This window comes from Stylophora pistillata, chromosome 2 (assembly GCF_964205215.1).
Source record: "Stylophora pistillata chromosome 2, jaStyPist1.2, whole genome shotgun sequence".
NCBI lineage: Eukaryota > Metazoa > Cnidaria > Anthozoa > Scleractinia > Pocilloporidae > Stylophora > Stylophora pistillata.
This window is the reverse complement of record NC_142520.1, coordinates 11,909,482-11,934,601: the sequence shown is the minus strand read 5'-3', so window position 1 is coordinate 11,934,601 and position 25,120 is coordinate 11,909,482. Positions and strand designations below refer to the sequence as shown.

General features: G+C 38.1%; 1 protein-coding gene, 1 long non-coding RNA gene and 2 pseudogenes across 2 annotated transcripts; 3 read left to right on the top strand and 1 right to left on the bottom strand.

The window, feature by feature from the left end:
- Positions 1-788: 788 nt before the first annotated feature.
- LOC148737147 (uncharacterized) lies at positions 789-11,302 on the top strand (annotated as a pseudogene).
- On the top strand, positions 4,039-5,491 carry LOC148737149 (uncharacterized; annotated as a pseudogene).
- On the bottom strand, positions 5,488-7,036 carry LOC148737148 (uncharacterized). Its single transcript, XR_015996134.1, has 2 exons — positions 6,690-7,036; positions 5,488-6,451 (listed from the first exon to the last, which is right to left on the bottom strand). It is a non-coding gene; the product is annotated as an uncharacterized LOC148737148 (long non-coding RNA).
- Positions 11,303-17,851: 6,549 nt separating the features above from the next.
- On the top strand, positions 17,852-21,592 carry LOC148737146 (uncharacterized). Its single transcript, XM_088749270.1, has 4 exons — positions 17,852-17,992; positions 18,484-18,616; positions 20,053-20,571; positions 21,204-21,592. The coding sequence occupies exons 1-4, from the start codon at positions 17,852-17,854 to the stop codon at positions 21,590-21,592; spliced, it is 1,182 nt and encodes a 393-aa protein (XP_088605396.1).
- The last annotated feature ends 3,528 nt before the right edge of the window (positions 21,593-25,120 follow it).

The following is a 25,120-nucleotide window of genomic DNA, read 5'->3' as shown; positions in this document are numbered from 1 at the left end:
TGAAACGAGGAAAAGAAAGGACAGTTTTAGTTGAAGGCCTATTTCAAAAGCGATCTGTTTTAACAAAGAAGATCGACACAAAATTTCAATCAAAATCAGATGCGATGCTTGATAAACGTTCGGGGAAAAATATTTTCGTGACTAGCGGGTACAAGTCCATTGAGAGACAAAGAATTGAATAACTGATCAAAAAAAAAAAGTTGTATATTAAATATAACTTAATAATTGCAATAATGGTGAGTAGTTTTAAGGATCAATCTACAAGATTTTAACTGTTCCATGTCCTTTTTGTAGATGCAAATTTTCCTCTAATAAAAGAAAAAAGCTAAAACAATTATGGTTATAACGATGTAGATAACTTAGCTCTTCCCTTTCAGCTTTCAAGGCCGTTTTTACAAACCTCAACACCAGTGGAAGAATTGGTCCAACAACGCTAGGCAGTCACTACACAGGACATGATCATGACGGGCAAGTCACACTGTCCAGCGGAGTTCAACAGTGGACTCTGCCGTACACTGGTGACTACAGAATAGAAGCAATAGCAGCTGCAGGAGGCTACGATAGACACACTAACAGTATTCACTACCGAGGAAGAGGAGCAAGAATGATTGGAACGTTCCGCTTAAACAAGGGTGAAGTCATTCAGATACTTGTTGGTCAAGAAGGAGGAATAAACACGCACGACTACTCTTCTGGAGGTGGTGGAGGAACGTTTGTGGTGAGAGGAGCCAAGACACCTTTGATAATAGCTGGAGGCGGAGGAGGGACAGATTATGCTTGGTCAAGACATGAAGGATGTGACGCCAGCACAAACACAACAGGGAATCCTGGATACAAATCATGGTCAGGGGGGAGCAATGGACATGGTGCACAGACTGCTGATGATGGATGGTCAGGTTAGGGTATATCGTGATGATTCCTTTCATCTCAGCTTTTCATTTAATGTTATATCATAATCATATGATAACGTGCGCTCTAATTAGCATATAATTTATCAAAAAGAAATGGAGATGGCTCAGACTGACGTCATTGTTAGCGAAGATTTCCCATCGAGTTTACCCGCGAAGTTTCAAAACTTTCAAGATTGTTTTCCCTTTAACCTTTTGGAGCTCTATTTTAAAAGAAGATGTGCTAAAATGGTAATTGTTTCTAAGAACAATGAGCATCAGGTAACTCTTCTTAGTTTTGGAGTCGACGATACTTTATATGGCAAACGCGATGCGTGAATGTGGGTGAACGCAAAACTGAGCATTTTTTGCTTCGACTGAGGCTTCGCGAGGTTGGGGTCAATGCTATTCTGAAGAGCTGCTGCATGTATGTACCAAAAGTGTTGTTCAATAGATGATTTTCCTTTGAAATCGTACAATTTTTGAGATGTTCAACACAAAGCGCCGCAATTTCTGATCGTCAATTCTAGTAACCAACAATTCAAGGAGGTAAATCTATCACATGGGACTCGTAAATTTAGGAAATTTCCTCTTAGTTTTCTGAACGGCCGGTATTAGTTTTAGTGTTGCATTAATAACTCCGAACGCTTCCGGCTGCACTTCGAGCAACTCCTCTTATTTAATCACTTTCACCAGAGTGAGGTGAGGGTCGCACAACAGAGCGAGGCTCCAAATTGAGTACGCCCAATATCCCACCCATCCCACCCCAGGGGAGGACATCCATCACACAGTTATCTCGTGTGTGGGAAATTAACGTCTCTTACCCCAACCCTGTAGGAGACGGGACCTCCATTTATTCGTCCCTATCCGAGAAGACTAGAATATCTAACCATTTCTTAATGTTATAGAAAGGCAGCAAATTCTTCTCAATTATTTTAAGACCCTGAGTGTTGGTCCGGCCGGGGCTCGAACCCTCGACCTCCCGCACAACAGTCCAGCGCTCTATCCATTGAGCTAACCTCTCTTGTGCTCTCCAAACTTTCCGCGTGCACCATAACTCGAAATATGCATCGGAGGCACATAAATCTTTAATAAATCTCGGATAAAATATGAATATCCCGAGATAAATAAAAACATGTGCGGTGCCCTGAAATATGCATATGTGAAAAATAGAACTTGCTGCGTACTTATAAAAGATCATGTCTAAAAATTAGACTATGTAGTTTTAATCTATAAACAATCAACAACATCTAGGTTACTTCTCACATATAAACAGCAATTCCGCCTTTTTCCTTTAAAACCCCTCTTGACCAGTTCCTGTTCGTCTGAATATGTTTTAGATAGGTATGCTGACAATAGATTCAGGTTTATCTGGCTCAAGGTGTATTTCGGAGGCGACCCAAACATCAATATCGTTCTTCTTTAAATGATCTTGAGTGTACAGCCGCTCTAAAGCGGTTCTCTTTTTTAGTTGTGCTACAAATGTTCGTAAATAACATTTTTGAAATAGCAAACTCGCATTTCGGGCTTTGCTGACTTGTCGATGAGGTCGATTGTCTGGTGTTTAAAATAAGGCAGCAGTCTCGCTGTATACGCTTAGCCGGGGTGTTTGGATGTCTCTGAGTGATTACAACTGGTATCCCATGAGCTTTCGTGCTTTTAGAATTAATGCGTCTTTATCCTCCTCAGTTTCTCGAGATTTTCAGAATGCCATGCGATTTCAGAAAATATAATGTGTCGTAGTTTGGTCGGCAAGCTCGAGCTCGTGATCGAGGGTCGTCTGGGAGGGTCTCAGTAGGGGCGGAAAAGGTGATGTTTACGGTTGACGGTTAAATTTTAAGTCATTTGACGGATGATGATTAATTTTTTGGAATATTTTTTTATCAAACGAACTAAACGCACGTATTTGGCTGTAAATTTTCATAATGACGCGTTTGTAAAGAACTGTTAATTCATGACACCTTTTATTGATAAATGACTAACGTTTTACGACACCGGAAGTGTTTCCAAACCGGAAACCAGTTCTGTCGCTAACCAGTTTTACTTGCGAATAGAAGTTAAAGGACTTCCATAAATGTATTTTTTTGATATATCAAAAATTTTATTATAAAAGATATAACTTGACCCTAATTAAGGCAGTCGCATAGTTCTTAATTAAGGATATCTGAGATATTTGACGGCCAACATTGGTTTGCTTATTTGGTAGCTGACGGTAAAAATATTGCGTTTTTGGGTCGAGGTCATGACGCACGGGCCGAATGCCCCGCGGTCCGTGCTACGATTCGTGACCGTAAGCCAAATATCTTCCCTTCTAGCCTGATCAAACATGATTAACCAGCTCAAAATTTTGGTTTCACAATAAAAGGAGGCGATGCACGAGCGCACACTGAACAATCACTATAAAGATCCTGCAGGAAAAACTTTTTTCTTTGTTTTTTCGTGTCAGAACAAGAAACCCACAGTTCATTAACCCGTCCGACCCTACACACGTCAGCTTTCACTATGATTTTAAATGGGGATACGCGCGCCATGACACATATGTGAAAAAAAAAGAACTTGCTGCATGTTTATCAAAGATCATATCTAAAAATTAAACTATGTAGTTGTAATCTATAAACATCAAAAGCATCTAGGTTACTTCTCACATAAACAGCAATTCCGCCTTTTTCCCTCAAAACCACTCTTGACCAGTTCCTGTCCTGTGTGAATATGTTTTAGATCGGTACGTTGACAATTGATTCAGGTTTATCTGGCTCAAGGTGTGTTTAGGAGGCGACGCAAACATCAATATCGTTCTTATTTAAATGATCTTCGAGTGTACAGCCGCTCTAAACTGGTTCTTTGTTTTAGTTGGGCTCAATTGTTTGTAAAATAAAAATTTTGGAACAACAAACTCGCATTTCTGGCTTTACTGACTTGGTGTAGATGAGGTCGATTGTCTGGTGTTCAAAATCAAGCAGCGGTCTCGTTGTATAGGCTTAGCCGTGGTGTTTGGCAGGAGTGTCTCTCTGAGTGATGACCACTGGCATAGTATCCAATCTATAACAGAGTTAAAAGAGGGAACTGGTTATGAAAGCCGGAGAACTTCAAATGATAAGAACAATGGGAGCCCTCTGAGGTTGAAGGTACAAGTCCCGTGATCGCGAAGGTGCACACATTCAAAACAAGATGGCGGATGGAGTAGACGATGTCTTGCTATGGGGAGACGATTTCGAAGTTATTTTAGACATTTTAGAAGGTGATGAAACAGTCAATTAGCAGTTTGTAGCAACAGTTAACAATGTAGGTTACAATTGTGCTAATTTACGTGTCTAATTTCTTTCTACCGACCCAAAACGTTCGCTCGGTTATATATTTGTGGCATGGCAAGTTACTCGAGTCACCCGAAAAAAAATTTACACCCAAAAATTTTACTTAGATATACATGTCCTACCTGCAATGACTGATCGGTGTTTCTGTAGAAGCTAAGAATATGTTTTACACTGAGTGTCTCGTTTAATATGAGAAGTACTTGCTGGAAACAGCTCTGAGTTCAGAGTATTACATCGAACTTTAGCTGGCTGAGGAATATGTTGCACGAATCGTAATTTTTCGTTGGTCGTTGTAGGTCCAGCAACATGAAACTATCTGCAAAGACTGTGGGAAAAAGTATAATTCAAAGGAGGTTATGAACGACACAGAAGTTTGAAACACAGCAGTCCTCACGAGGGATCTATTCAGCCTTTGAGTGTCAGCATACTTGCTGAAGTTGTGGCTTACGCAATCAGGAAAATAAATGAAACTGAATTGTTACAAAAGCTAGAGGGATGAACTACGCAAGGATTCTTTTCAACAGCCAGAAGAAAGAAGTTTCGAATTCGCTAGTATAAAATCAATGTATGATGGGTTTTTAAAGAGTTGAGACTTAGTGAAGTTTTTCAGAAATATTATGCAACAATCCCTGTGAAGTCTACACAGTTCTTCACTGGACTGTCAAGGAATGCTGCCACATTATTGTCAACTAAAGTTGCCGACTGCCTCATTGCATACTGTAAGAGAAGCAAGAACTCTGGTGACAATTATCCCATCACTACAGTATTATCTGAGAGGGAAAGGGCTGGCTTGCAATACCAAGGTTATGTGCTGCACAATTTGTGTAAGAAACATGCAAGAACCGTTACTGTGGAGAGCCAGCAAGTTATGGCAATACTAAAGGCTGGCAAACTTGACTGTATCAATGATTCAAAACATGCAAAATCTGATTTCAAGTTTAAACCGTGGTGGGCTATGGTCAATTACAGAGCCAGCTCAGAAGATTTTTGTAGTAGCAGAACACTACTTCCGCCAGCCAGCTCTAAAATTGGTTTCACTGGGAATTGAAATTGTTACAATAACTCTCAGAGCTACTAGTGATAGTGATGTTCTTTCTAACTATGGATTGATCATAACTGATCAAGGATGTATTGCATGGCATTATTACTTTGTATGTAGGGATATGCTCATTCTCCTTCACAAAGGATGTGAGTGAGAAAAACAAGATCAAAATGAAGCAAACTAAGGGGAAGTCTCTTCCCAAGGAAATTAGTCAGAGTTGCTAATAAAATGAACAAGGGAAGCAAAGTTAAAGCTCTCCATTTATATTTAATTTACTTTTGTGAACAACAAATAGCAAAGTTGTTTACACCATTATTAAAAGAACCTAGTTTCTAATGTTTAGTTCCAAATAATGTGACAATGCCAAATTAAAACTTTCCCATGTGAATGTGGAACTTCTTGTAAATACAATCATAGCTTGTTTGAATGGAATTGGGAGGACTATGGAAAACTACTTATGAATTATTTAATTATAAAAACCTGTTATCCTGGTAATCACTGTTTGATTGTGAAAAAGTGGTCTGTTATTTAATACTGGCATTTGTGGATGGCGTGCCAATGTTCTTCTCAATTTGACATTAAAAAACACTCCCTATGCTTTCTGTCATCTTACATTTGTAGGACTGCAGAAGCAAGGCTACAACCTAATTGGCATTGTGTAGTTCCAGAAAATGTCTATACTCCGCTTAAAGAAAGGGTTGAACTTTTTTGGGAATGGGGGGATCTCAAAGGCCAAAAACTTCAAGGAAATGTATAAACCTTAATTGCAATTTCCAGAGTGTTGGGAGGGGGTCTTAAGAAAAATCCCGTCTGTGGGGGAGGTATGGATAATATTTATAGAAGTACATAGGGCAAAAAAAAAATTCAAACCTCCCAAACGAGGTTTCTAGTTTTAGTCACACAAACTTGACTTTTTTGTTGACCCTGACAAACCTAGAATTGCAATGAAATTTCTAACAAGCAATCTGAAATTCTTTTTCGCTTAAATACAGTAGTACAGCCAGGATATTTAAAAATTCTGTGGCCATCATGCTAGTACACAGCATTTTTTACAGTTTGACTTTTTTTCGGCATGGCAACTTGGCATTGGTAACCTGTTCCCAAGATTTCTTCCTATCTTTCCTTCCTTTGGTATTGCCACTCTGACATGAAATGGATCTCTCTACTCTAATAGTGTTACTATTGTAACCAAACTGATGAAGAACTGAAACCTGTAACAAAATGTTGATGATTAATATGGATGACTTAATAACATATGACTTGGAATAATTTGAGTAAGGAGATATTTGTAATAGATTATCATTTAAAAAAAAAATCCAGCTGCCTGTGCACTGATCCTGTCAGCCACATTTTATTATTTCTAAACCTGTCAACAAATAAAAAAGCATCAATAATAATTGGAAATAGCTTTCTTTTAACATGTCGGACTGAAAATAAAGCGATACTTACATATTTCAATATCCTCGGGTTTGAAGTGTTTCTCGCAAGCGTGTACTTTGTCGTTTTTTATCTGCTCCCCGAAATCCTGGTCGATTTTGAGTGCTTTTATTACTTCTCCGAGCCAGTTGTTGCGCCATTTTCTATGAGCCTCGTCTTTCACGACAGGGAGCTTAAAATTCCTATTCTCCTCGATCGTCTGCACGATCCGCAGACAAGGACGGAGCAGTTGACCCCTGGCATCACTTATAAATCCTCTTAAGATAATATTTCAGTTAGATTATTTCTAGATCATCCGTAAAAAAACAATAAACTCGAAGCAAGCCTGCACACTGGTCGCCATCTTCATATTTTGTGCACCTTCGCGGTCACGTGATATGCCATAAACCAACGAGAGTTCCATCGTTTGAAGTCTGCCGACTTTCATAACCAGTACCCTCTATTCACTCTGATCTATAAGTATTTGACGGTTGGTGGTTAATTAGTTTAGTTTAGTTTATTGAGATTTGCCACTGAAAAATACAATTTACAAGTGATACATGAACAGGGACACGCAATAAATAAACAAAAATATAATAGCAGGACTACAGGGCGAGCCAGAATTGACATTTGTCCCCTTACAAAATACAAAGAATATAAAAATATGGGTTACATATGCACTTATGTACTTTATCTATAGAATAAAATAATTTGCCGACCAACTGCGACACTTAGTTAGGGAGGAGTATAAAGCGCGAGCTTTTCTGTATAAAACCGCTTAACCAAGGCTTTAAAGTTATGTAAATAGCTAGCTTGCTTAATTTTGCTCGGTAAACCGCTCCATAATTTAATTGTGCGAGGAAAGAAAGAGTTTGTAAAATACCGCTGAATATGAGTAAATAAAGGGCGGATGTTTGCAGGATGATGACGTCGGGTTGCGTAAGTATGGTTAGCAGGAAGCAGAAGATGGTCAAAACTAGCGTTGATTAGACCTGAACTAATTTTGTATAAAATGACAAGATCATGGACTTCTCTTCTAAATTCAAGTGGCAGTAGACTAAGAGTTTTCAGTCTCGCAGTGTAGCTGGTTTTCCTATCTGGATGGTTTAGTATTTAGTAGCCCGTCGTTGTATATTTTCGATTGGCCTACGATGCTTTGCTGTGTAAGGAGACCATACAGAGGATACGTACTCGACGATTGGGCGAACTAACGCAGTGTACATCATATTCCTAGTTGATACGTTAACGATGTCTCTACCGCATACTTGCTTTACAAAACCAAGAACTTTGTTACACTTGGCACATATCTCTTCGATGTGCGTCGTCCATGGTAATGGAGTAGTTACAGTCACGCCTTAATCCTTGGTATCAGGAGGCGAGTCCAAGGTCTGCCGTCTAAATGTTATGTATACTTCTCTCTTTGGCACGAGGTTCTCTTTGACATGTGTAGAACGTTACATTTGTTTGTGCTAAAAGACATACCGTTGTCGTCACACCAAGTTTTGGAGTTGTCCAAGTCAGCTTGCAGCAGGGAGACATCCATTGGAAACAATGGGGCGATATAGCTTGCTATCGTCCGCAAAGATGCCAAGTTTACTTCCGTGGGTAATGGAGCGCGACATGTCGTGACCAGAAATAAAAGCGGACCCAGGATAGAGCCCTGGGGTACTCCTGATGTGACTGGGAGCCAGTCTGAGGATATGCCGTCAACAACAACTCGTTGGTATCTGTCAGAAGGATAGCTTGAGAACCACAACAAAACTGGACCGGATATACCAAGGAGCTGATGCTTCCAGAGGAGTAGCCTGTGTGGAACCTTATCAATTGCCTTTGACAGGTCAAAATGGGTTACGTCCACTTAATGGCCATTGGCTAGTTCGTCTAAAATATCGTGATACACCTCAAGTAGTTGCGTTTCTGTGGATTTTCCTGGCTGGAAGCCATGCTGGAGTTGGTGAACAAAAGACGATAAATGAGTGTAGCAGTGATTAAACACGCATCGTTCCATAGCTCTGGAGACAATGCATAAAAGAGAAATTGGCGTGTAATTCTCCGTTAGGGTAGGATCGCCCTTTTTAAAGACGAGTGCAATGTTCGTGCGCTTCCAATTTGCTGGAAAAGACCCCGGAGACAGCGACATATTAAAGAGCCTGTAGAATGAAGGGGCAATTTCAGCAGCAGTATGTTTTAGGAGTGAACCGGGGATGTCATCTGGTCCACCGGCCTTACTTGGATCAATATTCGACAAAGCCTCCATCACTTCAGCAACTGTGAGCATAACACTTTTTGGAGTGTCGTTTAGAAAAAGAACTAAACGCGAATTTGGCTGTAGATTTTCATGATGACGCGTTTGTAAAGAACTGTTCATTTATGACACCTTTTATTGATAACTTACCAACGTTTTACGACACCGGAAGTGTTTCCAAACCGGAAGTCAGCTCTGTCGCTAACCAGTGTTACTTGCGGATAGAAGTTAAAGGACTTACATAAAAGTATTTTTGGGATTATCACAGATTTTATTCGTTCCGTGCCTCGTGACCGAGAGCCAAATATTTTCCCGTCCAGCCCGACCAACCTTGATTAACAAGCATCTTATCATATGACCACTTCGAAAATTTGGTTTCAAACTAAGTAGGACGCGGTGCAAGAGCGCACGCTGAACAATCACAATAAAGATCCTAGAGGAAAAAAATTTCCTTTGTTTTTTCGTGTCAGAACAAGAAACTCACCGTTCATTAACTCGTCCGACCTTACACACGTCAGCTTTCACTTTGACGATTTTTAATAGGATTACGCGCGTGGGGCCGTACGGGTCAAATTATCATCAGGCATAAACCTGCAATTTAGCATTAGGTAACGCGTTAAATCAACTGATAGTATCTTGGACAGAGGAAGTAAGACAAAACAGTTTATACAACTAGGTATTACAGATGCTATATACAAATATTAGACCTCATGGATAGCGGCTCAATTAAAATGCATTACCTAAGGTTTGACCGAACTGATATTGGTTTACCCAAGCGTTTTACAATGCTCGCAAAAAAAATCTAAAAATCGAATGGGTTAGCATCCCATTGAAATATAGTTTCGCTTCTGTTTACGAAAATCTTAAAATATATTTATTGTATTTCAGGTGGTGGTGGTGGCGGGTTTTACTCCAGTGGAAGAAGTGGAACTAAATTTAATGGAACCAAAGGACAGGGTGGAGAAGGTGGTAAGGGATTTATTCAGGGAGGGGTGGGTGGAAGAGCCAGGTTTGACGATGTCGATGGTGGGTTTGGTGGAGGCGGTGGAGGCGCTGGAGTTTATGGACCGCAGGGAGGAGGAGGAGGAGGAGGAGGATACTCCGGGGGAAGCAGCGGAAATGATATTCTTGATAGCTGTGGGGGTGGGGGAGGCTCTTACAACAATGGAAACAACCAGGACAATGAATGTTGTTACAACAACGCTGGTCATGGTCAAGTGACTATTACGTTCCTGAAGTAAAAAGACGTTTATCTAATACGATAATGGCACTTAGAATTCAGCTTTCATTGATGGGCATTCTAATTGACTGACAGCACTCAGTTAAAATGCCAAATAACATGTAACTATTTAGTTTTTTAACTTTCTCTGTAACACATAAGTTACCCATTTTATTCTTCATTTGGTTTACGTTAAGCCATCATTTCTTTTGGTCATCTATTACATTAACTGGGCTCGGCGCTTTTTTTTAGTTGAAAAGTCAAGTAGGGTTCTAAAACTTGAGATAATGAAGAAACTTTTTTTTCAGAAATCGAGTCTCACTCGTTATACTTTTTCACCAGGGTCTTAAGGAAAGATCACAATATCGCACAGACCAATCAACACACTGTGCAACCTAAAACGATGAGAGACAATTCCATATGATTATATCTTCTGGAAGCTTAGGATTGAGTTTTGCCCGTTCTTTGATATCAATCCTTTGATACGAATCTTCGCTGACCTTCTTTTACCGATGTTCAGTGAGATCAGTGAAGATTTTGAGATCAAACAGTAAAGACGCCTGTTACACTGTAACCTTCTGGAATCAGTATGGCTTTTCCAACGTAGCACTAATCTTAACATTGAGAATGTGTTGTTAAATGATGAAGACTAACACGAGGGGATAATGACACGCACGGTTTTGTCAAAGTTAAGATTCCTCCTGGGCCCTTTGGCAAAGGAAGTCATTTACAAATTGTTATAACAACCGGATAACCAAGTGAAGTTGTCACGGCAGCTTTGTAAATTTACGTGTGAAATTGTAAACTATGGACCAGATTAAATAGGAAGTATTCACGAGTACTTCATTTAACGAAAGTTGGTAAAAAGTATTTCTAGTCTTGCAAAAATTGGTCCCTCTTCATCTATAAGTAATACATATTGCTTAAGCATTTGAATAACAAAACATTATTACACGACTTGGGCATTCAGAGGGCCAATAACTAAAATCAACCAATCAAGATGCTCTATTGCCGGTCAATATTCTCTCAGTATTGGACCGGGCACTGTTCCGAATGGTCCCGAATGATACCACACTTGTGTCCCTTTGAATTTCAGTCGTATAATAAATCTCTTATTAACCAAGCTTGTTCTGGACCGTATTGGAAGAATATCGGCCCTCGGTCTTTTTTTATACGGACCGAGCGCAGCTCGGTCCGTACTGTCAAGACCTCGGGCCGATATTCTCCCGGTACGGCCCCCGCGCTTGGTTAATAAGATATACATATATATATATATATATATATATATATATATATATATATATATATATATATATATACATATATATATTCCCTTTATTTCTAATTTAAGAAAAACACGCTATGTATTTGGTAGAAGTACGTGTGATAAACAGAAATATGTCGTTGCCATCGGCGAAAAAGGTATCTGTTCCACCTATGATCTTTCCGTTTAATTCTAAATTGTTTTAGTCGCCGATCAAGTAATTTTAAAAAGACCACGGGCTCTTACAGTGAGCTAATAACATTTGGAAAAGAAACTTTTTCTTATAAAGATCTTGAAATGGACTATAAGTATAACAAGGGTTTCATGAAGTGGCAGCCATGTCTATCTATGGTTTGACATCACTTGCATTCACTATTAAGAAATATGTTGTTAAATACACAAACATGAGGTTACTACGCCATATTACCAAGTAAACTTTCATTCAAAGCTGTTGCTAGTAGTAGTTAATACTGGAAACTTAGTGCAAAGTTATCAATAAAAAAGTTCTCCAGCATATTGTTTGTGAATTTCATGATCTTGTAATGGAATATCTCAAATTTCCTTACAAATGCGGGCAAATAATGTGGCGTTTTAGATTTAAAAACACGGTAAGGGAAGAAAAATAGCAAAGGGACAAACAAAGAAGCAAACCTTGACGAAATGACAGACTTAATTGCATGGAGATGGGAGGGTGGGGGCGAAGGGGGTTCCCTATATTTGGAGACACCTCGCTAAGTTACAACTCATCTCTTCCCTCCTACCACCCAACCTTGTCTGTGAGAAAAGGTTGGGGGAGGCGGTAGGGGGAGGGTTTATAGAATTAAAACATACATTTGTGATGACAACAACGATGTGGAAAATGACTTGCACATGAGCGAGACAGACACTTTACCCTGTGGAAATCTAAGCCCATTACAAAATAACTAAGAACTGTAATGCTTCACAAATGTTGTATCAGGAATAAATTTCAAACATTGAAATCTTAGTATGGAGTTCCAAATGAGGAAAAGTAAGTTACCATGACGGTAAGATTTCAAAGCCTATGGCTGACTCATTTATCGGAAGCATTAAATCCAAGTTGGGCATACCATCAATTCCCGAGGATAGTGTGTCACGGAGTTTTTCTCACCTTTTATTACCTATGTCGTTACGCTTATTTCTACAAGTTCTTATCACGAGCTTGAATCAGACTTGGGATATTGCGTCGCAAAAAAATGGGCTAAATTTTAGTTTATTATTGACTGCATTAAAAACATCTGATGTTGGATTAAAATGTGATTACTTTTGCCATGCGTTGAAAGATGAAAATTGTCGCGAGATTACATTGATTATTTACAAGAAGTGCCTCAAACTGTCTTTGAAAAAATAATACAACCGGGATGGGATCGTATTTTATAACACTAGTGGCGTTAAACGGAATCATACAGCTGTGAAATTCTTCTCTTCTAATACATTATTATTATTTTTTTATCGTTTTCCATCCCCAGATACGGATATTGATCCAAACCGTGATTCGAGATGAAGTAATTTAGAAAGAAACGTTTGTGAACTTAAGTTGATGGCCTTCTGGCATGCAAGGTTGTTCTTATTTCACATAGCCAATGATTTATTTGTCCACAAAACTTGCAAACTTGCGTAAGAACTTAATAGAAAACTGTGAATTAAAAGGCAACAGCCTATGGCAAGTGGTAACTTCGTGCGAAAGAGTCGTTTCAAGAAGCAAAAAAAAAGAAAACGCTTCTTTTGATGAATTCGTGTACACTTCATTATTATAACGTTCGTGACGAATATTCTAAAAGCCGAATATTCTAAAATCAATATATAATTTTTTTCTTTATTGGCGATAAAAAAAAGTTCGGAAAAGTTCCAAAAAAAACATTTTTGGCACCTAGTTCACATTGTGTGACGTTTCAGAACTTTTTCTTTATTGAATGTTTAAATAATCATTCTGAAATAACAGTCTTCACCCCCAAATGCCAAGTGAAAGGGAAAACAAAAAACCCGGTAGTCATTTAATGTGTTTTTATTTAAGGAGTTTGTAAAATGATGGAATTGTTTTGACATAGAATACAAAAGGTTTACTTTAGTCAAAATCTCCTATGGTTAGGACTTTACTTCCCCGAGGGAAGTTAATGAGTGATAGCACAAATAATCATCATAACAATAAGTATCTCTAGATTTTCTTCTGCTCTGTTTTCGTCGTTCTTTCATTTCGTTTCGATTATTGTTTCAGAGAAATTTCTCTTTCAAAAATCTACAAAACAAGAGGCTTTTAATGGACATTTTTCATGCACAAATGACGTTTGAAGAAAGTAGTAAACAGGAGCAGTTAAGGAACTTATTATCCCGTCCAATTTTAATTAATAATAAATGACGGTAGAAATAAAACTTAGACGTTTTGGCTCTACAAGAACCTAGCACTGTCAGAGATGGGCAACTGATGGTTGGTGTATTTATCTCACTTTACTGAAAATATTTTTGTAAAGCGAACCACTCTGATGGTGGGTTGAAAACGCTTTATTTTTTGTCAAGAATCTGAAGATGGCCCGCCGTCGCTGCCCGATGCTCTCTTTCATATTTATTCCTTTTTTTTTGGTTGGAGGCTGGTGCTATACCTTAACAGTTGCAAACCATGGTAAGTTAACTTTAAATTCTTTTGTGTGGGTTGGATGAAAATGTAGACTGTGGCAACTCCTGAAGTAATACTAACCTGGAGTTACAGGAAAGCAAGGGCCCGAAGAATAAGGACCGAAAATTATGCACTTTTCGAGGGTTTGAAAATCCTAATTTACCACATCGAGAGGGCTCTGAAGTAAAAACTGACATGACCATCTCGGAAAAGCTTCAGGGTAAAAAAATTTAGTATTTTGTCAACAAGAGCAGCTAATTCAAAATGAGGAAGAAGGAAACTACGGTGACGATTTCACAAAGTGCTTAAAAGTTTAAAAACTTTTTTGACCAGTTGTAACATAATCGATGGTGTGTGTGTGAACTTCATTCGGGGCATTTTGGTTCTAACGTTTCGGCGGCGTTTCCTAAGTTTCAAATTTTTACAAGAATTTATTCAGATCAATTTCATCGTTAAACAATCATAAATACGTAGTAAAAGCTATCTTTTGGAAGGGAAAGAAATACTTTTGCAATAATGGATGGCAATGAATAGGAGAAACTCAGACCTTTGTAACTTGATGAGAGAAAATCAAATGGAGGAATTTTGTTTAAAAGGTTTTTGTTGCTCAATAGTTATATTTTGCAATTTCTATTAAAGTCTCTAAACCCATTAGATTAGTAAAAATGAATCAAGGTGTTAGCTATAGCAAACGTAATGAGTATGAAAACTTTGAGAAGCCCTTCATATCGTCGTAGCTTTTAACTTACTATAGATGGTTTGAGAGCGTTTGAATTCAGCTCTTTCTCTATGCATCAAAATAACAGAGCATTCATTCAAATCATTTTGTGAAGAAGAAACAAAGATATATCTAAAAATGCGGAAAATAAGGAAACACGTCTCGATTCTCATGGTTTTTAATAGAAACAACCTCGCATGATTTTTGATCAATGAGCAAAACCACTAGTAATATCTTCCTTCATTTACGCTTGGATCTTCAACTTTCGAGAAAACGAGGTCATCATCAAGCGAGTATAAAACTTCTTTTTTCTCCGTTATCGTTCCCTTCATTTGAGAAATACCCTATATCTAAGCAATATCTTTGCTTGCTGAAACTTCAGGCACCTGTTTCGAACAGACTATACATTGAAAATTTTAAAATGGGATTTAGTCCACAGCGAAAAATTATATTGCAAACAGAAACTTAATCAGTTGTATTGTAGAGACGTTTGTCCCCGTATTATGCCCCCTGGGTGGTATTGCGAAAACTTAGACGCACCATGTTGATATGCTATTAACTACTTAGCGTGCCTACGGAAACAAAAGAACTCCTGCAGGGTTAGGTAAGCCCGTGAGCGGTCGAAAAAAAAAGAAAAAAAAAATGCCTAAACTAACTCAGCATACAGTGACTCATTTGAAAGTAATTCACCACATTTAGATAGGAAGTCAAGAACATAAGATGTGCGGAATTTGAAATAAAAAGGGAAAAAGAAAAAAGTCGTTAAAGGAAGGTTATAATTAATTTCAACCAAAACATAGTTTCTTCCTTGTAACGAAAACACTTTTAGCAGCAAGAGTTTTACGTCTGTATTTCTTGTACGTCCACGTGATTCCATTACAATAATTGCAAGAATCTCATCCACTCAATTCTTTTTTTCAGAGACATATGTTTTTCATAGAGAAAAAACCCAACATTTCCTAATAACGTCGATGGAAAAACCCATCGATTATTTATGATTTTTTGACTAGTTTTAAGCAGACACCTAGTAAAAATGGGTGGAAATTTCTAATATTTCTTTCTTCCTCAGTTAATGCCATCTGAATAATGTTTATACCCTCGGAATATCAAGAAAATAATAGAAAAATTGCCTTTTCGTCCTCTGTTCGATAAGTTCTCATGGAGCAGAGGACCCTTACGTGGAATCTATGCAATACCTTACGAACAGAACATTCCAACATTTCTTGAACTGAATTAGCCTGTAAGGGAGACTAAGCAGGGAAACAAAGGATTTATAGTCGATCTGGAATTATTCTTTGTTATGCTTTAAATATCTGTATATAACAAATAAAATAAAGAAGTTTTGAACAATGGGTCATGAATGATTTACTCAGTGCGGGTACCACAGAAGCAGTTTTGTTTAGTAAGCCGAAAAGTGAGCGATAAATGATCCATTAGAATAAAATTAACAAATCGACAGTAGTTTAACGTGGTCTCTTCTCTTACCGTGACAACGATAGTCGTCATCACAGTGCCAAAAATGTCGTGGATTCGTTCGATGACCGAAACTTTCCTTGACCCGTTGACGAGAGCAGCGTTGTCTGTACCGCTTATCAACAACGACAAAGTGGTCAATTAGATTGCGAAATTGCCGCCAGTTTAAGTAAAGCTCAGTACCTAATATTCCTATGAACTTATCTTTCTCTCCAAGAGCTAACATCTTTCGACCTGGGTCTGTTTGAAGTTGGAAAAATCGTTCAATATCAAGAAAATGGGAATTAATATTGCTTGTTTTTTATCTTTCAATAAGCTTGTCACCAGCACTTTAGCTCAAGTCAGTAAAATGACTAGGGTTACGTTTGTCACAAATGGTTTTATTCAGCAAATACAGGCTGTTTTCTGTGGCTGTTTAACTTTCGTTTGCAAGAAAAAAAAATTGTAAAGAAAGATTCAAATTGGGAAAGAATTTCTCACACATTTTTCCTTTGTTCAAATCTAGTTGAGGAAGGTTACAATGAATGGGGTATGTGGTCATAAGTAGCGCAAAAAGAGATGATTTTCTAAACTTCCATGTACCTTGACATTATTGTTTACATTTATTGTTTTGGTTTTCAACTTGGAATACAGTTTCAGAGACCATCAAAGTAAGCATATTTTGGGGCATAACATCATACATTATTCACTATCTTTGTAGCAAAATTCAGATTTTGACCATTTCAAAATTAATTAAAGTACATGGTGAAATATTCACAGAAATTAAGATACCATTTCGGGGTACTAGCAAAATTTTAAAAAGCTCCCTCAGCTTAGCTTGTCGAAAGCTTTTTCTTCTCCACTATTTTATCTGTGCCCTACCACCCAGATTCGTTTTCGAAACATTCTACTTTTATAATTTGCGGTGAAAACAATAGCAATTATAAAAGTTTTAAATTAGAAAGATAAATGATTGTTTAGCCTCTGCAAGGTCTTTTTTTTATCTTCTTTTTCCTGAATCACATCAACTCAAATTCGTTTTTGCTTGAAAACGTTTTACGTTTTGAAACTTTTAATCCGCTAAAAGAAAGCATGAAAGCGCATATGAAAACGGAAATGAAATAAAAAATTGCAAACGTTTCTTTAAATCCCCCCCCCCCAAAAAAAAAAAAATATATATATATATATATAACCTCTTGTGCCGGCACATTGCGGAATTGTCACAATTCTATTTGGCTGGTGTTAAAGGAAAAAGAATATTACAGAAGGGTTACAAAATAAATAGTCTGGCCCCTAAGTGGTTTAGTATATTTCGACCGAAAGCTAACCACAGGAAGAGGATACGATAAGCTATCCAATTTCTTGAGCAGATGGATTTCAAAATCCGAGTGGATAGAAGTTTTAGCTCATGAATTGATATCCATGAAAATTGTCAAATCCCTAAGACCACACGGTTTTCTCTAAATACTGGTTTTATTGAACATTACTCAATTATATTCTATTCTACTCCTGTGCCTTTTTGAGACTTTTGTTTTTCGCCAACCTACGCGAGACGTTTTTGAGGCCTAACAACAGAAAGATGGATATGGATAAGTGGGCCACGTCTTTAAAAACATTTTATTACCAGTCGGAATGCATATGTATAGTCACTGCAGAAATTGGTGTACTATGGAAGAAAGATGTAAATCGATCAACATGGGACCCGCAGGAGAAAAAGATAAATTTTTGTGTCAACTAAGTGACTCGGACCACTTACAACACCCAAATGATTTGAAACCGATGGCAGATTTTGTGTATAGGGGCATGGAGGTAAGACTTTTGTTTTTGTTTTGTTTTGTTTTTTTTTTTGTTTATGAGTTTGCTGCTCTTCGTAAGTCTCGTGTACCGTTTAATAGAGTTTCCTTGGTCTTCCGTGAGTCTTCAGCAACTCAGATGAGGAAATTTTATCTCAAAACCTTTTTGAGTGAAGCCTGAGAACACCTAAACCGGCTAAAAATAAAAAAAAAAAGATGAATGCATTTTAAGAATAAAGTTCCTGTATAACCCGCGTTCTGATTGGTTGAGACAGCATGTCTTATCAGAGTATCAAGAAGTTTCTCCCCCTTCACTTCTTTTGTTCTCTAGCCGCTTACGTCGTCCTTTACAACAGAACAGAGCAAAGTCGAGGCTTTTTTTATTTGTTACACAAAAAGTGAAAAACTCCAGGCATGCCCCTTATGGATAGAAAGTATAAATCGCTCGCATGAATAGCATCTCCGTTATTTTATGAAAAAATAAGGCTCAATATTTTTCCCCATTAGAACAAGTGTAGTTTCAACATGTGCTACAACAATGCAACTTGCTTAGTTGGATTTACTGACAAGGGATACAAGTGTGTGTGTCCACCTGGTTACACGGGAGACCACTGTGAAAAAGGCAAGAGTTACTTTGCACGTGCGTTCTAATAATCATGTTAGCTACTACAATTATGCTTCTTTTTTGCATCCATTTTACCATGGTCTCGTATGCTTCGACATGTGTTCTGATTACTTACGAGTCATTTATTATCCAACTGTGCTTCTTAGAATACAAATAACGCTCAAGACAGGTTTTCTTGCATTTCGCAAGCGACTACTTGGATTGAGGTTACAAACAAATATGGTGAAAAATTCAAATTATCCTTCTAACGATAAAGAGTTGGAATTGATGTCCAATATTGATCCAATCTTATTAAATAAAGCAAAGGAAGAAAAACAGTTAGACGACATTGGAATTTCATCATTTATTGAAGAAATAAAGAACTTATAAAGAGGATTTTGGTCGGTATTTCAGGAAGGGTGATTAAGCTTTATCGAGTTGCTGGTGTGCAGTCGGTTGTTATGAATGAATTTTCGCGCGCTTGTTTTCTCTTGTCATGTAAGACTACACGAACATTTTTTTTGCGATGTAGCTCAATTAAAGAATAAAGGCTGATAGTTTCGAAAGAAACTGTTTGGGGCTGCGTCGGTGGGAGTAACGAATTAATTTGGATATATCAACAAAGTTGAAATGGTAAATTAGCCACCGTAATGATTACAAAAGCTGACGTTTCGAGCGTTAGCCCTTCGTCGGAGCGAATAGAGGAATTGTGGGTTGTGTGTGCTTTTAAAGGCAGCAAATGGAGCTACGTTATTGGTGGGAGGATGGCAACGAGAAAAACATAAATAAATTCGTGGAATGAAAAGCGTTGTTGATCCCTGTGGGATTTAGACTACCGTTTGAAAGATGAGCTTTTGTTCAAGATTTTTACGGCTTTCCGTGCCACCTAAGTGCAAGGAAAGACCGCAGATTGCCATGCCTCCCACCAATAACGTAGCTCCATTTTCTGCCTTTAAAAGTTCACACAACCCACAATTCCTCTATTAGCTCCGACGAAGGGCTAACGCTCGAAACGTCAGCTTTTGTAATCATTACGGTGGCTAATTTACCATTTCAACTTTGTTGATATTTCTCAATAAAAGAAATTCTGTTCTTCCAATGTCTCAATGTTATGTTATAAAACAAATGGTGAACGCCATAGCGTGCGCTATTGAGTTATGGATACACTTGGGATGTTTGCTAAGCACTCAAGAAGATAGAGTCGCACGAGGCGACAGCCGAGTGCGACTCTTACGCTTGTTTCGTGCTTAGCAACCTCCCGCGTGCATCCATAACTCAACAGTACACGCTATGGCGTTCACCATTTGTTAAATAAATAATTTAATGCTCAAATTAGTGCATAAGTAACTTTAAGGATCAATTTACTTGTTAACCAATTTTCAACATCTCTTTTTGTAAATGCAATGTACCGCCAATAAAAGGAAAACGTTTATGTTTATATTGATAGAGATAGCTTAACTATTCCCTTTCAGTATTCAATGCCGTTTTTACAAATCTCAACGCCAGTGGAAGATTTGGTCCGACAACGCTAAGCAGTCACTACACAGGTCAGGATTATGACGGGCAAGTTACACTGTCCAGCGGTATTGAACAGTGGACTGTGCCGTACTCTGGCGAATACAGAATAGAAGCAATAGGAGCAGCAGGAGGATACGATAAACTCAACAACAGTGCTCTGTATCGAAGAAGAGGAGCACGAATGATTGGAACATTCAGTTTAAACAAGAGTGAAGTCATTCAGATACTTATCGGTCAAGAAGGAGGAATTAACAAGGTTAATTATTCTTCTGGCGGTGGTGGAGGTACATTTGTAGTGAGAGGAGCCAACAAATCTTTGATCATAGCCGGGCGCGCAGGAGGTATACAGAAATTAAAGTCAAGGCATTCAGGATGTGATGCTAGTTCTAATTCATCGGGAAATCCTGGGTACAAATCATGGTCAGCGGGGAGCAATGGATATGGTGCACAGATCGCTGACACTGTCGGTTCCGGTAAGTCGGTTGTTTTGATATGTCACCGTCTGTTTTCGAAACAAAAACCCCATGTCTCCTATCCACATATCAACCAATTGTCAGGAAAAACGTAAAAGGTACAAATTATTGAAATCAAAATGAATGAATTTGACGTGGGACTGAAAGGCAGAAAGGTTAGGTATTTATCATCGCTAAATGCTTAAAAACGTTTTCGTTTTGCTTTTGTTTGTTTTGTTTTGTTTTGTTTTTTTTTTTGTACCTTGAGAATTGAACTCTTCTAAAAGGAAACTAAAACAGGACGATTTCTTGGATTCTTCTTGCTCTCCTTGAAGATGTGTTTTATCTTAAAACCATTTACATTTTAATTTCATCTTTTAATTTTGGCCCGTAGGCATCGCTATTTTTCAAATTCTTACCCCATTTTTCCTTTAAATAAACACTGATTCAGTTGTTACGACATTAGTCTGAAATTGACCTTTCTTTAATAAATGAGTAACTACCGTATCATCAATCTCCGTTAATCTCTATCGCACGAAAGGAACTTCTAGTCTCATCAGTAGTAGAATGAAGTATTTCACTTATTGCTAAACCTAAATTTAAAGATTACGAATCAACTGCATACAACTACTTATTGTCATTATCACCGATAGGTGGCGGCGGAGGAGGTTTCTACTCCAGCGGCAGAAGCTCAGTGAAGTTTGGTAGTACCATAGGAAGTAGTGGTGAGGGTGGTAAAGGATTTCTTCAGGGAGGAGTGGGAGGTAGAGCTCTGTTTAAAAATATTGTGGGTGGATTTGGCGGAGGTGGAGGAGTTTTTGGAAAGGGGCAGGCGGTGGAGGAGGAGGGGGGGTACTCTGGAGGAGGCAGTGGAGATAATATAGCTGATTCCTGTGGAGGCGACGGAGGATCTTACAATGCTGGTAAAAATCAACATAATGAATGTTGCTATCGATCATTTGACCATGGTCAGGTGATCATAACCAAATTTAAAAACAAACAAAAAAAACTTTTACGGAGATCGAAAAACTCTCAGCGCTGACTGATTAAATAGGTCGAACAGTAGAGTTTGCTATTATTATCGAATCCAATAATAATATTGGACATACTGTCATAACGCGGTTTTGAATGTAAAAATTAGTGTTAGTGTATTTTGAGCATACGCACTTTGATGTCTTTAAAAGGTTGATCCCGAGGGAAACTGTCTTTTTCCCAGGTTGGACCCAAGGGGAATATTCAACTGTTTCTTGAATAAAGAGCCGTTGAGTAATTTGCTGTATAGCACAACCAGGAAAGGCAAGGTTATATCGTAAAAAACAAAAAAATAACAAACAAACAAACAATTGAAACTCGAGGTTGATTTATATGTAACCTTATAAGAGAGCAAAATACTGTCAGAATAATCTCGTGCTATTCTTATGTCACCCGAAATCACGATCTGTTCACGTGCAAAGGTAGGTTTAGGTCAACATTCACGGATAAAATTGGACTGTTAGTCTTAAATCGTCATAGATTTTCACAATAATGCCCGCTCGAAAACTTTTGACGGAAACCATTTCATATTAGATGTCATGTGACCTCAAAACTAACCAATGAGAGCGCGCACCAGTAAAGAAAGAATGGAGCCCTATGACAATTTATCTCATTTTAATCTATTGAATTTTCTTAAGGCTAGGGTAAGGGTTAATGAGGCTGCATTTAAATTCTTTTTTAGTTTTTTCCTAAAAATTTTGGTCAATTTTTGAGATAACAAGACAGTGCAAGTGTTCGCCACCCAATGACCTTATAAAATTTAAAATATTGTAGAGATCGTGGGGCCAAATTGAAATTACCTTGCCTTGTTGATATTTTTACTTAATCGCGTTTTAATTCAAGAGTTTTTTCAAGGTCTACAATTGCTTGCTCATGTTTCTTATAGACATCATATATAAATGTAAGTTTTAATCTGAGCCCTAAATACCCACCCCTTTGAGCGACAATGAGGTGAATAAATGTTTAAGTACATACCACACAGATACAAGAGATTAAAGTTAATTTACCCGTGTCAATATACTGAAAAACGGTCGAAAATTAAACTCTTTACGCGCGAATCTGTCCCATTGGCTGCTCGGAGGTGAATAGTTGTAACGGGGCGGACGCTGACTTCAATCGATTCTTTCGGTCTCTGAATTTCTTAACAGCACCGCATCGGAGAATAGGGACCTTAAGAAACCACGACGGCGACGGCAACGAGGACGTGGAGAAACAAGAGATCTAATTGGCAGAACAATAGCTCAGCGCGTGCGTTTTGAAACTTTGTACATTTCTTAGCTGTCCTATGCAAAACAACAACGTGAAATCGCCAAAATTTGCGTCGTCTGCGAACCGAAACCGCGAATTATTTTAATTTCCACTTGGAACTCAACGGCTACTTTATACGTCATGCTGAAGTTGAGCTGTGGCGATGTATGAGACAGTAAGCTCCTGCAGCCATTTTGAAATTCTAACTAAGAGTAGAAATTCATTTTTTCATCGAAGTCTTCCTTGACGTCGCCGTCGCGGTTTCTTAAAGTCCCTAATGTTTTATAAGTGACGGAATATTCAGGCATCTATCTTTCTCAATGGATTCATTTGACTTGAGAGCTCGTAAAAACTGAAATAAAACGAGACCAATAGAGCTATTACTATAAATATATGCTAATTGAAATGTTTTAACTCGAGCACGCGGAGCGCGCATACATATAATTCTAAAGGGCGCAAGTATTCTTAAACATAACGAATCTGCTTTCGATTAAATGGTGTACATTTCGGAGTCTAGATAAAAGGAACAAACAATATAACATACCTCTTTCTCAGTTCTATTACAATGATATTTTCGACGATCCTTCCATCAATTTCCACTACATGCGCTTGTAACTTACACGTGTGTCGAATGAAAGGTAATGCCGACAGCTAATCGATATGTCACATAAAATAAGGAGGTATTGACGGTCACGCAATCACGACAATGAACGGTATCCGTTACAATAGTTAACAACTATTCACCTCAGTGTCGGTGGTTAGTGATGGATATTTACCGAGCCGCGAAGCGGCGAGGTAAATATCCACCGCTAACCACCGACACTGTGGTGAATAGTTGTTTTAGTATATACTAAAACAGTGAGATAATATACACCACCAAAAATTGATTTTAATTCATACGATTCCAACATTTCAACATTTTCCCGTGCGTAATGATCCAACGCGGCTCGGATAGCGGTAAGTGATTTTTTGTTGTAAAAACTGCCGTCTCGTTTTTTCGCTGACAGATAAAGTTTCTGAAGACATTTTGTTTAGCTCTGGTGGTGACATTTCTTCAAATGCTGTTGCAAACTCTTTCTGTATTTGAAACCATTCTGTAAAAAATACCATTCAACTTTGATTTTCAAGTAAACGAGTGAGGTTACGCAAGATTAATTTGCATTTGTAAACAAAACCTTTTTCATTGGTTTTTATTGATAAACTTCCGGTTACCATTACCTTTAAACACAGCCAAACCAAGTTTAGTAGCTTTCTCTGTGTTTTCAGGGACTGCTTCGTTGTTATTTGAGTGATTTCTTCGCTTGTCACGGATGCAAACCGGCACGCCACTTTTTCTCGAGTTGCTCGGAGGTAAATAGCAAAGGATATTCGGAGTTTGACTAGCCAATCAGAGTGCGCCTTCAACGCTATCCTCTGTTTTAGTATATACTAATACCTGCTATTCACCTCCATCGTTCCAATACCACTAGAAAACCCCCCCTTGGCTTCATACCTCCCTCCACATGATTAACGACGGGTCCTAAAATTCCCTTGAGTGAACTCTTCAACAACCGTTGAGGAGTTCTGATAAAAAGAAAGGGCTGTAAAATATACTAGCTGCTCTCCTTCCAGGCTTACTTTAGTTTAACCTATATATCAAATGTACCGAGAGATTCCATGTACACACTCAAATGGATGGCAAAGGCTTTATAATTGACGCGTAATTAAGACCGCATTTGATATGTGAATCATAAATTATGAAGAAAGGTGAGCGTGATTTAGGAATTTATGAACCAAAGCTAGATCAAATCTGATATAAAAGAAGGTAAGTTGGAAAAAATTTTTAGATAAGCTTTACAAATAGATACAAAATATATTCAGGTTGTAATCCACCTACATTAACATCAGGGATATTTTGTTAAGTTTGCCAGTAGGGTGTGCAAAAGACTTCGCAATTCGCATTATTGTGGTATAACGTGCCAAATTCGTGTAAAATCTCAGTAAAGAATTAAAACTTTCTAGAAAAGATCCCCACAACCCTACATTTTACCATGCTAGCTTAAAGAACCTTCGAAATGGAGGAAATTTTTTTTTTAAGTTGGAAATTTGGAAGAAATTGTGAACATTCTGTCTTTATTGGCTTTTTCGTTTATCTTTCTTTCATAAAAGCTCCCCCATTCAGTTTGTCCATCGGTAATATTTCAGGCTTCGTGATATAGCGCCATATTCTCCCCTTTCACCGGGGGAAGCTGGATTTAGCGCCATATGTAGCCAAAATGTAAACAAAAATATTGGCTATGGGTCGTTAAGT

Bases quoted from the DNA above. Each gene is read 5' to 3' on its own strand.
- LOC148737146 (XM_088749270.1), top strand. From the start codon at position 17,852: ATGGAAGAAAGATGTAAATCGATCAACATGGGACCCGCAGGAGAAAAA. The intron at 18,617-20,052 runs GTGCGTTCTAAT...ATTCCCTTTCAG, and splicing joins AGGCAAGAGTTACTTTGCAC to TATTCAATGCCGTTTTTACA. The intron at 20,572-21,203 runs GTAAGTCGGTTG...TATCACCGATAG, and splicing joins CGCTGACACTGTCGGTTCCG to GTGGCGGCGGAGGAGGTTTC.